Source organism: Peromyscus californicus, unplaced genomic scaffold (assembly GCF_007827085.1).
Source record: "Peromyscus californicus insignis strain IS unplaced genomic scaffold, ASM782708v3 Scaffold_4__1_contigs__length_199733344, whole genome shotgun sequence".
In the NCBI taxonomy this organism is placed as follows: domain Eukaryota; kingdom Metazoa; phylum Chordata; class Mammalia; order Rodentia; family Cricetidae; genus Peromyscus; species Peromyscus californicus.
Genome location: NW_026294562.1, coordinates 59,232,913 through 59,249,118, shown reverse-complemented (window position 1 = coordinate 59,249,118; position 16,206 = coordinate 59,232,913). Strand labels below are relative to the sequence as shown.

Sequence of the window (16,206 nt, the reverse complement as noted above, 5' to 3'; positions counted from 1 at the left end):
CATACCTTTGGCCACAACATCCTATTATGCAGCCTTGCAGGGGGAAACAAGCTCGGACCTCTGACCTTGAGTCAAGATGAAAACAAGCCAAAGCCACAAGGCACAAGCTATGGGCCCCTACAGAGAACTTACTTTAAAGATTATTTGTATTTTTGTGTATATGCATCTGTATGAATTCGTGTGTACTGCATGCATGTAGGCACCAGTGGAGGTCAGAAGAGGCCACCAGACCCCCTGGAGTTACAGTTGGTTGCAAGCTGTCAGTATAGGTGCTTGGAGACCTTAATTGCTGAGAAATCACTTCAGCCACAGGAGGGAATATTTTAGAATCAGTTGTGCTATGAGACTATGGAAACAATGCACTGGAATTGCCCCAGGAGTCCCACACTGGCAAAGGGAAAGGCTGAAGTCTGGTGCCAGCCAGGGGGAGAGCTTGTCTCACAGAAAGATTTCACTGAGATCTGAGAATTTGTCAGGAGAGACTGGAGCGGACAGTGATGAGTCAGTGACGGGCAGGACCACACCTTGACCAGGACTGTTTAGGAATGCACACCTCCTGCCCTTTGTTTAAACCTGAACCTTATGTCTGGGCCTCAGAAGAGAGACTTGGGGGCAACTGGGCCACTTTGTTTCTCTTTCCAACATGGCCACGTTGAATAAATCTTTCTCTGCTTTTCACAATTGCTTTCCAAAATGGTGTACTGGAGACAAGTGGCTGAACCTGGCTTATTGGGGCTGCCAGGGATCAGGCTTTTGCCACAAAATATCTGTTAACATCCATGGTGTACAGCTTCCTGAACTCTGAGCCTGCCTAGCTCTGCAGCCCACCAATTCCTGTGGTGTTCTTCCATGCTGGAAGGAAGCCAGTTGCCCCGTTCCTGCCCACATGCACAATATTCTGCTTAGGGAGGCCTGGCCTTGTCCAGACCACAGGATCTGTCCCAGTTTGTCCACAACAGGGGTTTCAGAGACAATGTTTCTTTAGTGTTGAAACTAGGACAAGCCAGGCAGACCCACCCAGAGGTTCACACTCAGACAGGACTGGTTTCCTTGTGACCGATTTGTGTACTAAGCACTCCAAACAGCTTTCTGTAAGTGCTTCATTTGTTTTAGAGGGAGCATCTGAAGCAGGCCCCCAGGCCGCTGGTCTGTGGGATGACTGTATGCACACAGCTGTTTATAGCTCTCCATTCCTAAATTGCCACAGCACCTGCAGAGTGGCTCATGCTCAGGCCGACCTTGCTCTAGGTACATGGAGCCCATGTCTCGCTGCTGGCCCAGTGCCTGCTGGGACAAGGGATGATGTGGTCTCTCCCTGCAGGTGTGTCCAGGCCACTACAGCACCATGGACCAAACACCCATCATCTGTGACTACGGTTCTGGCTTCAGCAAGGTGGGCTTTGCAGGAACCGAGGCCCCTCTGTCTGTCTTCCCCACCATCATCGGGAAACTGAAACATAACGTGAGTGACGGCCTGGCTTCACCCTCCAGGCTCTTATGCTGCTTTGGTTCCTGCGACTGTCATAGCTCCCAATGTCCTGACTTCCATACTGCTTTCTGTTAGACATCTCAAGAAGGTGGCCTTAGGGACAGACTAGAGGACACGAGCAAGCAGCTCCCATTCAGGTTGCAGCCTCTTCCACACACTCCACAAGAGGCGCCTGCCTCTGGTTGCAGCTTCTCTTTGTCTCTAGTACCCCTCCAGTCCCAGCTGGAGCCACTGGCAGCCTTCTCCTCCTGCTTCAGGAACCCCTCCTCTACGCTTGATTGGCAGCACCCCTCCCCACAGGTAGTGGCTCCCTCCTCCTCTGGCATTCTCTGCCACCAGCTTCCTCTGAAGTGCGGCATCTCCTTCTCTGTAGCTTAAGGTCTTAATGTGGGCTGTACCTGAAGTCTTCCCATAGCGCCAGGGGGAGGGAAGCCCATTAACAGTGCTGTTGAGCCTCTCATGTGTGGGTGTGTCCTGAGAACCCCAGGGGATGCCCGGGACTCTGGAGAGTCCTGAAGCTTCATACTCTTTCTTACTCAGACCTGTGTAGCGTGTGAGTTATAAACCATGTACCCATCTACATTAAGCGAGAGATGCTGCAGTGTTGGTTGGGTGCGTGTGGCAGAGGCAGTCATGGCAGATGATGTTTGCAGAATATGGGTTCACAGAACCCCTGATTGAAGAACCATGGCTAAGGGGGAGTACTGTGCAAAGAGCATGTGAGGGCCAGCAGTGCTTATGGATCAGTTATATGGGATGAAATAGAGGGTCGTAGCATGGGACAACTCCATTTCTCCATGAAGATGATAAGCAAATCTTCCACTCAGCCTGTCTCCTTCCATTAACCACATTCCCCAGCCCTAGGCAGCAGGAGTGGCTCCTATGTTCAGGAGAGTTCTTTCCTTTCCTTTTTCCTTTCCCAGGCATGAGACTCGGCTGTCTCATCTGTGACCCTGATCTCTACCCAGGGCTGGTGACCGGCCGTGTGAGGGCAGTGGGTCAGTCTCTGGAGGGAGGCCTGGAGGGGACAGAGAGGCTGAACAAGGACAAATTCATTCTTTCCATTGCAGTCCTGGCCTACAGGCCACCCAGGGACAGGAACCAGGCCCAGCCCTGTCCACTTCCTTGCAGTAAATGGTGACTTCAAAGCTGGGTCATCAGACCCAATCCCCACACTCAGAAAAGCATCAGAGGAGGCACAGCATTGGCAATGCCATGTCCCCTTGGTCTTTCAGTCTTTGAGGTCTCACTCCACATGCTTCCAGCAGTGCAGAGGGTCCGGAGGGAATTGCTTCCACTTGACAGAGAAGGGGATGAGGGTTTCGGGAGGTGAGCTGCTCACCTGAGGTCTTGCTCAGACCAAGGCCAAAGCTGTGGAAAGGACTGGATAGCTGAGGGCACCAAGCTCTGTGCAGCTGGACTGTGGCTCAGAAACCTACTGTTCTCCTGCAGTATGGCATTACTGTAGCCCTGCAGCATCACTGTGATACTCCACTGCAGCAAGGTATCGTTGTGCCATGCTCCATGTGTCATGCACCACCATATAGCACTGCAACACTGCAGCATGGTATTGCCACACAGCTGCATGGCTGCACCGTGGCACCATGCACTCATGCAGCCCTATAGCATCACTGTACTGATCCATTGCAGCAAGGTACCATTGCACCATGCACTACTGTAGCACTGTAGCATAGTCCCACCACATAGCTGCATGATAACAGATGGTACCATGCATTGATGCAGCATTGCAGCATCTCAGCATTGCAACATTGCCCAGCTCTATGACTGTCCTGTCACACTTGTACCATATCCTCCAACCCCCTTGTCCCTCTTCCCTGTTGCATACTGCCTTATGAACACTGCTGCTCCCATCTAGCTTAAGCATGAGCTTATCCTGGAGACCCTGGACTCCTCTGATGAGTGAGTATGGCTCAGGGTTCCTCCATGAGCTCGCCGGATCAGCCTTCCTTGTACACTGAAACACCCACCTGCCTTGTTTTCTTCTTTCCTCTGCTCAGACTCAGATGTGGGCATAGCCTGATGGCTCTTCAGTCTGTGCCCTTGCCCACTCTGCTCCTTCTCATCTAACCAGGCAAGTTCCTGCTAAATCTTCACAGCTCTAATCCTAATGTCTGTTTTTTGGTCAACTGAGGTAGATGCCCAGGCCCCTCTGACAGCATGGGAAGTTCAATCCACCTTGAAAGTAGGCCATCTTCCTGAAACTCGGGAGCTAGCTCATGCTGCAGGCCCTTTTCCATCAAGCCTTCCAGACAAAGTGTACAGGATATGTCCACGTGCCTTCTCTCCAATAATTTTTCTCTTCTGGCCTCAGTTTCCACACCTGCAGTATGAGTGTCCTTATAGTGACCCTCAGCAGCTATGGACCTTACAGGCAATGGCCCCCTTTGCTAGCAAACCACTGCTGAAAGTGTGCATGGTTGGAGAGCCTCCTCAATGTCTGGGTTAGTGATTGGTGCCAGCTTCCAGCATCCTCAGGGCACTGGCTCATGTCCATAGATGAGAGCCAGGTATGGTGGGTCCAGTCCCAGCCTGCCGCTCTCAAGGGCTGTCCAGTTCTGCCCATGTTTTTCAGAACCTGCTGGTGGGGACGGAAGAAGAAGACTGTTTCATTGGAGCTGAGGCCCAAAATAATCTGGTACAGCTGAACCTGAACCACCCCATCACCCGGGGAGCCATCGCCAACTGGGACAATGTGGAGAAGGTGAGCTACAGCCTCTGGGGGAGGGGCCCATCACACCCAAGCACTTAGCACTGAGGGAAGGATCAGGGCCTATCTCTACTGTGGCTCTCAGTCCCTCCATAGTCACAGTCTCAGGGGTCCCAGTTAGGAGACCTCTGTTTCGGTTCTGCCTCCTCTGCTTACTGCCCATGCCACCAGGACATGTGGCACGACATCTGGGACCCTCAGATCCCTTGTCTTAAAAGATGATATGATTGTTCCTGTGCCATCATGGCTGGTAGGGAAGGATGGAAAAGAAGTCCTTGGCCTCAGAGGGAAGTAACACACAGTGAACGGTTTAACCAGCTGTCCACAACACCTGCACTTGAGGACCTGTTGCTTGCTTATGGTCTAAGTGCTTGAGGCAGCTGTAATGAAATCCTACAACATGGCAGTAAAATTCTCAGACATTGGTTCTCTCACAACCCTCAAGGCCATGGTGTTGTTGGTACAGACTGCTGCTGAGGGCTGTGAGGGAAAGCCTGCCTCAGGCTGCTCCCCGGGTTCTGGAAGGCTTGCTGACAGTGTTTGGGGGCTCCTTCGCTTGGAGTGTTACCTCAGTCCCTGCACTCATCTCCTCAGGGCATCCTCCTGTGTGTGTTTGGTTCAGAATTCCCCATTTTATTAGTGTAGTACCTGAACTGGATCAGGGACATGCCACTCCAGTAGAAGCTCCTCTCAGGCTCTCCAACAGCACCCACTGTAGTCTATTCCAGAAATGGTGACACTGGGGTCTTGGGGCTTCCACAGAGGAGTTTTGGGCATCATAACTCGAATATAGCAATGGACTAAGGCAGCTTAATCAGTCAGTTCCAAGCCCAGATTTATGCCTCCACCCTCATGGTTTCTGTGGATCAAGAATCTGGGCACAGCTTGGGTCCTGAAGGCGAGGGTGACACTCTATGTGATGGGGTGCAGTAAAGAAACTACCCAGGGATGGGGTCCTGGGCAAGCCTCACCAGTTTTCCAAAAGGGAAGTCCAGAGCAAGATGGGAGCTGGGGGCCGGCCTCTAAGTCTCAGGAAGAGGCTTGGGGCTCAGGCGGATGGGCGTGGGGGCAGAGCGTGGAGACTGAGAAGCAAAGTGCTAGAGAGGCCCACAGAAATCCACAAAGATACCCACACAACAGACTGCCGGCAATGGTCGAGAGACAGCCCGAACTGACCTACTCTGGTGATGGGATGGCCAAACACCCTAATTGTTGTGCTAGAAACCTCATCCAACTACTGAGGGATCTGGATGCAGAGATCCATGACTAGGCCCTGGGTGGATCTCTGGGAGTCCAATTAACGAGAATGAGGAGGGTTTATATGAGCGAGAATTGTTGAGACCAAGGTTGGATAAAGCACAGGGACAAATAGCCAAATGAATGGAAACACATGAACTATGAACCAATGGCTGAGGGGTCCCCACTGGATCAGGCCCTCCGAATGGGTGAGACAGTTGATTGGCTTGATCTGTTTGGGAGGCATCCAGGCAGTGGGACCAGATCTTGTGCTCATTGCATGAGTTGGCTGTTTGAAACCTGGGGCCTATGCAGGATTGTTTGGCTCGGCCTGGGAGGAGGGGACTAGACCTACCTGGACTGAGTCTACCAGGTTGACCTCAGTCTGTGGGGAAGGCTTTGCCCTGGAGGAGATGGGAATGGGGGGGGGGGGGCGTTGGGGGGAAGGTGAGGGGGACGGGAGGGGGGAGAACAAGGGAATCCGTGACCGATATGTAGAACTGAATTGTATTGCAAAATAAATTAAAAAAAAAAAAAAGAATGCCATTAGAGAGCAAAAAAAAAAAAAAAAAAAAGAAACTACCAAAGTGGCTGCTCCATGGTATGGTTCAGGGGAAGGTTTTTTTGTTGTGAATCAGTGAGAGAAAATATGCAGAGGCATCTGGAAGAATCTAGAACAGAGAGAAAGAGAAATAGACTGGACATGGTCAGGGCTGTCTGAGAGAGGAGAATGGATAGTGGAGATAGTGAGATAGAGATAGCAGAGGGAGTGGAGGCAGGGGAGAACCCATATAGAGAACAAACAGGCATCTAGAGGGAGGGAAGCCTTGGGAGGTGAGAAGGGCCAGCATGGAGGCTTTGAAATGTATAACAAGGATTTGTGAGTAGGGACTGAGGAAGCCCGGGGGCCAACAGGGGTTTTGATATACTACCGTAAGTACATGTTAATGGAGAGTCATGTCCCTTCTGCCAGAGGCAAGAGAAAGGAAATGACTCAGGAAGAGTTTTACAAGTTCCGAGGAATGCTGGTTTTCAATCTAGCTGCCAGAAATCCTTCTAGTCCATCTTGAACTCATTTCTAGACATATGGAGGGCCTGAGAACTAACAAGCACGAGAAAGAGCCATGCCATCAGCAACAGGACACGTCCAAGATGGCACCCTCATGCAACATCTCCTGGTCTGTCTGAAGGTGCATGAAGCCATAGCATGGTGGCTGACTCTACCAGGCCAGGGGGAGCACACAGCATGGTAGACAGGCTGATACTAGGCCTTTGTCACCAGTCACTCTGTTTTTTTTTTTGGGGGGGGGGTCCCAAACCTTTGTGGCATTGCTCCTGGCTCTTCCTAAGCCTCTAGATATTGGTTTCAAACATCTACCCACATGCCAGCATCTCTGAGGGACCATCCTCTGTCCACCATCTTGTCCCTCACTCATCCCCACAACAGCACCTTATGTCACTGTCCTGTCACTGATAGTGGCTAGCTATCAAAGAATAAGTCTGCCTGGCTCTGTGGCTTCTTAGACACCATTCTGCTTCCTGGGTCCTTTGACTATGGAGTTATCCCTAGCTGCTCTCTCAGAGTGCTGCATGGCCTCCCCTTGACAGAGAAGGCAGGAGCTTCACACAGGACAACTAGGACTGTTTGTTATGAACCTACAGTGTGCTTAAGTATTGTAGGTGGCCACAATATATCCCCAAAGTTCCCCCCCCCCCCTTGGCTTTTCAAGGCAGGATTTCACTGTGTAGTCCTGGCTGTCCTGGAACTCACTCTGTAGACTAAGTGGCCTCGAATTCACAGAGATTTGACTGCCTCTGCCTCCTGAGTGCTGGGATTAAAGGCAAGTACCACCACCACCACCTGGCTGTCCCTGAAGTTTTTATACTGGAGTCACAAGCTCTATTCTCAGATGCTTTGAAGACATGGGTTTTCTTAAAGTTACCATGGCTATGGTGAAACACCATGACCAAAAGCAAGTTTGTTTTGCTCAGAGTTCCATAGAACAGTTCAGTATCAAAAGCAGTGAGGACAGGAACTCATGCAGGGCAGGGATCTCGGGGCAGGAGCTGATGCAGAGGCCATGGAAGGGTGCTGCTTTCTGGCTTTCTTCCCATAACTTGCTCAGCCTGCTTTCTTATAGAACCCAGGACCACCAGCCCAGGGATGGCCTCACCCACAATGGACCAGGCCCTCTCACATCAATCACTAATTAAGAAAATGCCCTATAGCTGGATCTTGTTTGTTTGTTTGTTTGTTTGTTTTTTGTTGTTGTTTTTGAGACAGAGTTTCTCTGTGAAACAGTCCTGATTGTCCTGGAAACTGCTTTGTGGACCAGGTTGGCCTTGAACTCACAGAGATCCACCTGCCTTTGCCTAATACTGGTATTAAAGGCATGCACCACCAATGCCTGGCTATAGCTGGATCTTATGCAGACATTTTCTTATTGATTATCAGTTGAGGTTCTCTCCTCTAATGACTCTAGCTTGTGTCAAAGTTGACAAAAAACTAGCAAGTATAGGGCTTAATTTTTTTAATATGTATCTGTTTTATGCATATGACTGTTTTGTCTGTCCTGTCTATGTGCACCACCTGCATGCCTGGTGGCTGTAGAGACTAGAAGAAGTTATCAAATTCTCTGGAAATGGAGTTACAGATTGTTGTGAGCCACCACATGGCTACTGGAAACTGAATCCAGGTCCTCTGCAAGAGCTGACAGTGCCCTTTACCACTGAGTTATCCAGCCCAAGACAAGGGCCCTTACAAGTGACCAGTAAAGCTGGGCTGTGTGGAGGTACTCATTTGCCATTCCAGCTCCAGGGTAGCAAAAGCAGGAGAGTCAGGAGTTCAAGGCCAGCCTAGGCTACGAGGCCCTTTCTTAATACAAAATGGTAATCAAATTATAATGAGGCCTCTACAGTGGATCCTAATTCATGAGACTGTGGCCTAAGAAAAGGAGTTCAGGACACAGATCTACAGAGCATGACCATGTGAGAAGATGGGGAAGACAACATCAGCAAGCCAAAGAGACAAGTCTCCAGAGGAGCCAGCAGTGACACAGCCATCTCAGATCTCTAGTCTAGGTGTGAATGCCAACCCCCTCTCAAGGTTCTATGGACAAACAAAAGTTCACATTGGGGAACCAATGAGTTTACTGGCCCAACTTACACAACATAGGGGAGGGGTTACTCAAAAGAGCATGGGAGACCCAAAAACAGCCACACTGAATATCTTCAGGTAGCATAGATGATGGCTTCCCCACTATACTAGTCAGGTGTTCTCTAGAGTAACAGAAATTATAGAATTAATCTCTCTATACATAGAAGGGGGTTTATTAGAATGACTTACAGGCTGTGGTCCAGCTAATCCAACATGACTGCCTATGAACAGAAGGTCAAAGAATCCAGTAATTGTCCAGTCCCTGAGGCTGAATGTCTCAGCTGGTCTTCAGTATATGCTGAAATCCTGAAGTAGGCTCTAATGCCAGTGAAGGAATGGATTGCCAATGAGAAGCAGGCAAAAGCAATTCTGTTGCAGGATATTTGATCACATTGGGAAGATGTCACTGTTTTACCTCATCTGCCTAGGTACCTTCTGATTGGTTTAATAAAGAGCTGAATGGCCAATAGCTAGGCAGGAAGATGATAGGGCAGTCTTCTGGGCAGAGGTAGGTACTTCGGGTTAGAATTTGGAGTGGGGAATTCACCAGCGAGACCCAGAGGAAGTTGGTCATACAATACTGAGGAGAGGTAATAAGCCATGTGGCAGACTGTAGATTAATATATAAACAGGTTAATTTAAGTTATAAGAGCTAATTGGGCCTAAGCTAAGGCCAAGCTTTCATAATTAATAAAAAGTCTCTGTGTCATTATTTGGGAGCTGGCAGTCCAAAGAAAGTCCCACTATAAGCTTCCTTCTCCCACGTCCTTTATATAGGGTACCAGCAGAAGGTGTGGCCCAGATTAGAGGCGCATCTTCCCATCTCAAAAGATCTGGAACAAAAGTGAATCTTCCCACTTTAGATGACCTAATTAAGCAAAAGTCCCTTAGAGTTGTTCCCAGCAATGTAATTAGTCTTTTTTACTCTTTGGGAGGGCCCACCACCCAGCTCCCAAATAAATCACAGAGACTTACTCTTTCTTATGAATACTCAGCTTTAGCTTGGCTTGTTTCTACCCAGCTTTTCTTAACTTAAATTATCCTGTCTACCTTTTACCTCTGGACTTTTATCTTTCTCTTTTCTCTATACCTTTCTTTACTTCTTACTCTGTGTCTAGCTGTATGGCTAGGTGACTGGGTGGCTGGCCCCTGATGTCCTCCCCCTTCTTTTCTTGCTTCTCAATTTTCTCTTCCCAGATTTCTCCTATTTATTCTCTCTGCCTGACATTCCTGTCTATCTTTTCTTCTGCCTTGCTATTGGTTGTTCAGCTCTTTATTAGACCAATCAGGTGTTTTAGACAGGCAAAGCATCCCAGCTTCACAGAATTAAACAAATACAACATAAAAGAATGCAACACATCTTTGCATCTTTAAACAAACATTCCACAGCTGTAGAGTCCCAAAGAGGTTTGTTTCCTAGTGAGAACTTACTCAGGGTCCAAGAATCTGAGTTTGATTTACCCAGCAGGGCTGCATAAAGGGATGATTTGACCATGGGCATGGTTACCAAGTGTTTGGAAGGCTCTACACTTGGCTGTGTGGTGTGCTTTGATCTAGTAAGGGGGAGGTCTTTTGCCCTGCCCCTTGACATTGTTATAAAAAGTCCTTTTGACAAAAGAGGCCGAAGGGGCCTTTGGGTATTGACTCAGGTACTCCTGAAGCTATCCTGTGTTTCTGTCTTTCCTCTTTTTGGCAGGGTCTCTCTAACTAATATTTTCTTATCCCTCTCTGTCCTTCATAGGAACCCTGGGAAAAGTGGGAGCAGACCTCCCACACACAGCATACACAAATGTAACACATTTTCAACTAATGTTCTACAACACAGCCATTTTTTGGGTTTTAGTTAATTCCAGATACAGTCAGGTTGACAACCAAGAATAACCATTACACCTATGGCTGAGTGGATGGAGCTGTCCCCTAGCCATCCTAGCCTGTATACTCTAGCCTCTCCAGAAACCATGCAATTAGGGCGGAATGTTATATAAATGGCTGGAAGGAGTGGCTGGATACTCAGCCGAGAATCTAATGATCTTTCCCCATCCTCTCCAGAGGGAACGTCAACAGTGCACAGGCTGGTCCTGACACACTTTTTTGCACAGGCTGGTCCTGACACACTTTTACAAGCAGACAGAGCTCGTCTAGTGAAGATGATGGCAGTTTGGCTCAGAGGACAGAACCTTACAACAGGAATGAACAGCATGCTTCTTTGGCAACGCTGTCATCTGAGGCCCACACTCCCTGAGGGGGTGGATGGTTTCTTCTACTTTAAAAATGAGGATGGAGGCTAACTAAGGTCACCTTCATGGTCCTGGGCAAGCACATGTTATGTGGCAAACTTCCATCATTGCTGGGTTTTCTCTGTGACACCCAAACCACCTGTGTTTCCACCTCATCCCTGAGTTTTGGTGCATGTATCTGTCACCCATCAGACCCAAGAGACCTTTAGATAGTGCTGGGTCTGCCAATCCCTGCCAACCCCATTCCATAACTTCAGGCCTGGTGTATCATCGGAGGCTGAATCACATTGTATCTTGCTTTGATGGTGATCCAGAAGTGCTGTCTACAATTCAGCCATCCTTTGGAATTATGGGGTCTGGTCCTGGGGCATTTTGGACACCCAGACCACTGGATTTCTATGTACAATGGCAGTATTTGCAGGGTGCCAACCAAGTCCTTCCATATGCTCCATATCATCTCTAGATGGACTACAAATTATGGGACACTGACTTGCTTAAAGAACAGTGACAAGGGAATGAGTCTGAATATGTTCACTGAAGGCACAGCTTTTTATTTTATTGTATTTTATTTTATTTTATTTTATTGAGATAGAGTCTCGTGTAGCCCAGGCTGGCCTCCAACTTGTTTTGTGCTTTAAAATAGCCTTGAACTTTTGACTCTCCTGCCTCCACCTCTTGAGTGATGGGATTTCAGGTGTGCACTGGGGATGGACTGTAGGGCTTTGTGCAGGCTAGGGAAACACTCTAGCAACTGAGTTACAGTCCATGCCCCCAGTTTTTCCCCAAACATTTTGATTCTTGGTTGGCTAAATCTTTAGATGTAGAATCTACAGATCTGGAGCTCAACAGTACTGATTTGTCAGAAGGATGGAAGAATATGTAACAGAGATGATAGATAGATAGGTAATAAATGATAGGCATAGATAGGTGGATGTTAGACAAATGGGTCTCAACCTGTGGGTCACAACCCCTTTGGATAGCATATCAGATATATACATTATGATTCATAACAGTAGCAGAATTACAGTTATGAACTATCAACAAAATAATTTTATGGTAGGGTGGTCACCGCAATATGAAGAATTATATTAAAGGGTCACAGCATTAGGAAGGTTGAGAACCACTGAGTTAGATAGGTAGATGATTGATAGGTAGATAGATGATAGACAGAAGGTAGATTGATAGATTGGTGGTGGACACACACAGAGACAGATGCAGAACATAAATAATAGGCGTTAAACAGGTAGTGAGATGAACAGATAGGTGTAGACGGGTAGTAGTAGATTATATCTAGAGAGAGAGAGACTAGTTGGTAAACAGAAGACAAAGATGATTTAGGTAGCTAATAGATGTATCTGATACATAGATTAATAGATGGGTGATAACAATCAGCATGTCTCTGGACAGCAAACAGCTCGCCTACTGTCCTCTCTCTACAGATTTGGCATCACTCCTTCTACCAGGCCCTCCACATCTCCCCCGAGCAGCACCCTGTAATGATAACAGAGCCACCGTTAAACAGCAAGGATGTTAAATCAAGAATGACACAGGTAATGGGGTATGGGGCCAGCTGAGGCAGGAAGGGAGGCTGCTGTTCTGTCCTGAATTAAAAGTTTCCTAGCTCTGGCCTCATCCTGGTCCTTCCTGCCATGATGGACTTGGTGGTGGATTGGTGGAGTTTGAGGGTGGATCCCTGTCTGTGAGTGCTTCAGCCAGAGCACAGATGGCAGAGTCCTCCTTAGGCTGCAGTGGGGCTAGGTGCAGTGGCTGCAGGAAGCTGCCTCCTCCCCAGCTGCCAGAGTTCTCATCCTGACTCCCAACTTCTCCTACAGAGGACACAGGAAAGCTAATAAAGCAGGTGGCCAAGTTGGCTCATCTGGCTGGAATCCCTGGAGCTCAGTGGGATCTCCTGCAGTGATCAGTCCCTCATATACAGGCCCAGGGCCAAGGCATGATTTGCCTATCTCAGAGGCCACTTAGACCTGGAAACCACAGTTCTACCCATCACAGCACAGGTGTGAGCTCACATCAAATAAGCCCCAAACTGGCCCCTGATCCCCACCCTAGTGTGGACAGTCAGATCATGGAAATGGCCACAGCTGGCTCCCCTGAGGACTGGGCATGGCTGGCTTCACCCAAAAAGCATCCAATGTCCATGAGGTTTTCAGCCTAACTAGAATGGGACAAGAGAGGGATGAGACTGTCCCCACACAACTGCCTGTCCACTCCTCAGCTGTAGCAGACAACGGAGCAAGAGGGTGTGTGTACGCCAGGAAGGAGGCCTGTGAGAAACTGTGAAGGCAGGGGCTGAGCAGCTGAGCTCAACCCCAACCGGCTGGAGCTGCGGGTGTGCTCCCTCCCTGCGGAGCCCAGCAGAACAAAGACACGTAGAGATGAAGGTTCAAGACTAGTCCCATCAGAAAAGTAGATGATTGGCTCCCATGGCTGGGACTATCCCCTCATTTTTCTCCTCCTCCTCGGACAAACCACCTGCCCCTCTCAGCCCCTGACTCAATATCACTTGTCTAGATAGATACTTGCAGGTATATAGGACAGCAAAGTGACTCCTATAAACAGTTTCAAGCAGCCCTTTCTGGGACCGCACCCTCCGGCATGAAGGTCATCAGCGGTGATATTTTGTAGAGTTGTTGCAAGGTGTCTGTGGAGTGTGAAGATGCTGGCACAAGGGGAGGGCTTAGTCAGACTAGCCATTTGACTGACAGTCAAGCACAAGCAGGAAGAGAGTGTCCAAGAGCTGCTAGTTGGAGAGTCAGACCGCAGTGCCTAGTGACAGGAAGATACACCCCAAAGCATGCTGACAATCTGAACTCACAGACCTTATCTTAACACTAACCCTTTCACAATGCTGACACCTGTCCAGTGGCCAGGGAGAGGTGAGGCCCCCGGTGGGTCTCACCATTATGTCCTGATCCAACTAGCCTTCTCATCATCCATTATAGAAGTATCTAGAAGGAGCCAGAGTACCAGTGTCCTAATTAGCATTAACTGTCAACTTGGCACAGCCTAGAGCCACCTGAAAAAAGGCTCAACTAATTGCCATTATCATATTAGCCTATGTGCACTATGTGGGAGATTATCTTGGTTGTTAAGTGATGTAGGAGGGCCCAGCCCACTCTAGGCAGCATCATTCCTGCAGGTGGTCCTGGGTTGTATAAGAAAGCTAGCCTGAGCATAAGCCTTTGGGTGAGCCAGCAAGCATTGTTTCTCCATGGTTCCTGCCCCGTGTTCCTGCCCTGGTGCATCACTGACTTCCCTCAGTGATGCTCCATGACCAGCAAGTATTCACCAAATAAACCCTCTGCTCCCCTAAGTTGCTTTAGGCCAGAGTGTTTTTATCACAGCCGCAGAGTGAAACTAGAGCAACCGCTTCCCAGCAGAGCTAGCTGGAGATAAGTGCTGGCCACCCCGGGCTTAGTCTCCCTGGATCCACAGCCTGCTGCAAGAGGCACTCATGAGCACCCGGGCAGTGTGTGCCACCTGGCCAGCCAGCATGCCAATCTTCCTCCCCAGATCCTCTTTGAAACCTTCAACGTCCCCGCCCTGTACATGGCTAACCAAGGGGTCCTCTCCATGTACGCTGCTGGCAGAACCTCTGGTGAGTGGCCCTGTGGGATCCCCATCCTTCCCAGACACACTGTCTAGTTCTCGGGGCTGGGGATACTCACCACAGCATTCAGCCCCTCCCTGACAAATAAAAGCATAGGAGCGGGTAGCAAGATGGGTCAGTAGGTAAAGGTGCCAAGCCTGAAGCCCCCGTTTAATACCCCCGGCCCATATGGTGGAAGGAGAGAACTGACTCCTGAGGATTGTCCTCTGACCCCCACATACAGGCAGGCACTTGAGGAAACACTACACACACACACACACACACACACACACACACACACACACACATGCACACACACACACATACACACAAGCACACATACACACAAGCACACGCACATGCGCAAGTGTTCATTAAAAAAAGAAAAGGATGTTCTTTAAGACACACAGTGATCCTCACTTCATAATAAGAGCACTGGGAACTCAGAGTAGTGAACAGTCAGGCAGTTTATTTTCTGACCTGTATAGTTGGGTGTCACCCTGGAGAAAATGCAAAATGGCTGATGATTTGGTGCAAAACTGGTCTTTATTTTTTAAGAATTGTTTTTTAAGTGTGTGTGTGTGTGTGTGTACCAAGTGCCCTCAGAAACCGGAAGCATGGCCCCTGGAGCTGGAGTTCCAGGCAGTGGTGGATCACCTGATGAGTCCCCTGAAGAAGCAGTAGAGACCCTTAACTGCTCAAGTCCCCAAATAGTGGTTTTTATGGTCCCTGATTGCAAAAACACCCCTGCCCTTTGTTTCCCATAAGCTGGTTCTCCAGAAAGTTAAAATCATCCTCTCCTTAGCCTTGTCCCCTTCCCCAATGCCCTGTCCTCAGGGGCTCCAGATCCCCTTCCTCTCCAGACACTCAGCTCAGTCACCTGGCAGACTATAACTTTTCAACCTAAGAAAAACTAAAAAATAGCTGTTGCCATCTGCTAACTGGGGAGGACAGGGGCCTAACGCGTCATTACCTGTGGTCCTCTGGTGAGCTTTGAATACACCGTATTCTGAAAATGGACCATAATGAAATATTTCTTACACACACCTGGCTCTTCTCACTCCTTCCCTTCTTTCTTCTGGTGACACAGCATGCTCCCAGAATGCAGACTCATTTTTTTTTTCTTAACCGATTTGCGAAAGTGTTACTGAATGAAATGAACATTATTAAGGAGTGCTGACATGTGGGTGTGCTCACAAACCATCACAAGCACACCCAAGGTTCCCATTGTGCCATTCCCTCCCACCTGTTGAGATAACCGCTGGATTTTCCAGATTTTGTGAATGGAACAGTGCCGCCAACACGCGGCCATGGGTCCCTTTTTCACTGTTCACTCTGTGGCGGTTCTTTTGTGCTATCACGGGCATCCATATTTCACTTCCTCGTCTTTTTTTTTTTTTTTTTCCCAGAGCTGAGGACTGAACCCAGGGCCTTGCGCTTGCTAGGCAAGCGCTCTACCACTGAGCTAAATCCCCAACCCCTCACTTCCTCTTCTTGCTGAGCCATGGTAGTGTGGTTCCATGTCAGGAATGTGCCAAGCTTTTGTCTACTTATCTGGGGATGGAAGTCGGACATGTTTCCGGTTTGGGGGATTGTGATGAAGCTCCTATGGACATCCACACATCTTTGAGTGGATCTTCCTGTAGTGTGTGGAACAGCAGTGGCTCTCCATGGTTTTTCCACAGCTCTGCTGTATTGCCCTTCTCACTGCTGATACAAAAACACCTGACAGGAGCGGCTTAAGGAGGGAAG

At 48.9% G+C, this 16,206-nt stretch overlaps 1 protein-coding gene across 3 annotated transcripts in view; it reads left to right on the top strand.

Annotated features, from left to right (window-relative positions):
- Positions 1–1,345: 1,345 nt before the first annotated feature.
- Positions 1,346–16,206, top strand: part of LOC128125787 (uncharacterized) — a 30,748-nt gene continuing 15,887 nt past the window's right edge. The window contains exons 1-5 of one of the 3 annotated variants that reach the window (XM_052763499.1): positions 1,346–1,462; position 2,257; positions 4,054–4,211; positions 12,287–12,397; positions 14,379–14,463. In XM_052763499.1, coding sequence (XP_052619459.1) covers positions 1,346–1,462; position 2,257; positions 4,054–4,211; positions 12,287–12,397; positions 14,379–14,463 — 472 coding nt within the window. Of the gene's footprint in view, positions 1,463–2,256; positions 2,258–4,053; positions 4,212–12,286; positions 12,398–12,783; positions 12,863–14,378; positions 14,464–16,206 lie in introns of all 3 variants that reach the window. The other 2 variants (XM_052763500.1, XM_052763501.1) reach the window with 2 other exon arrangements.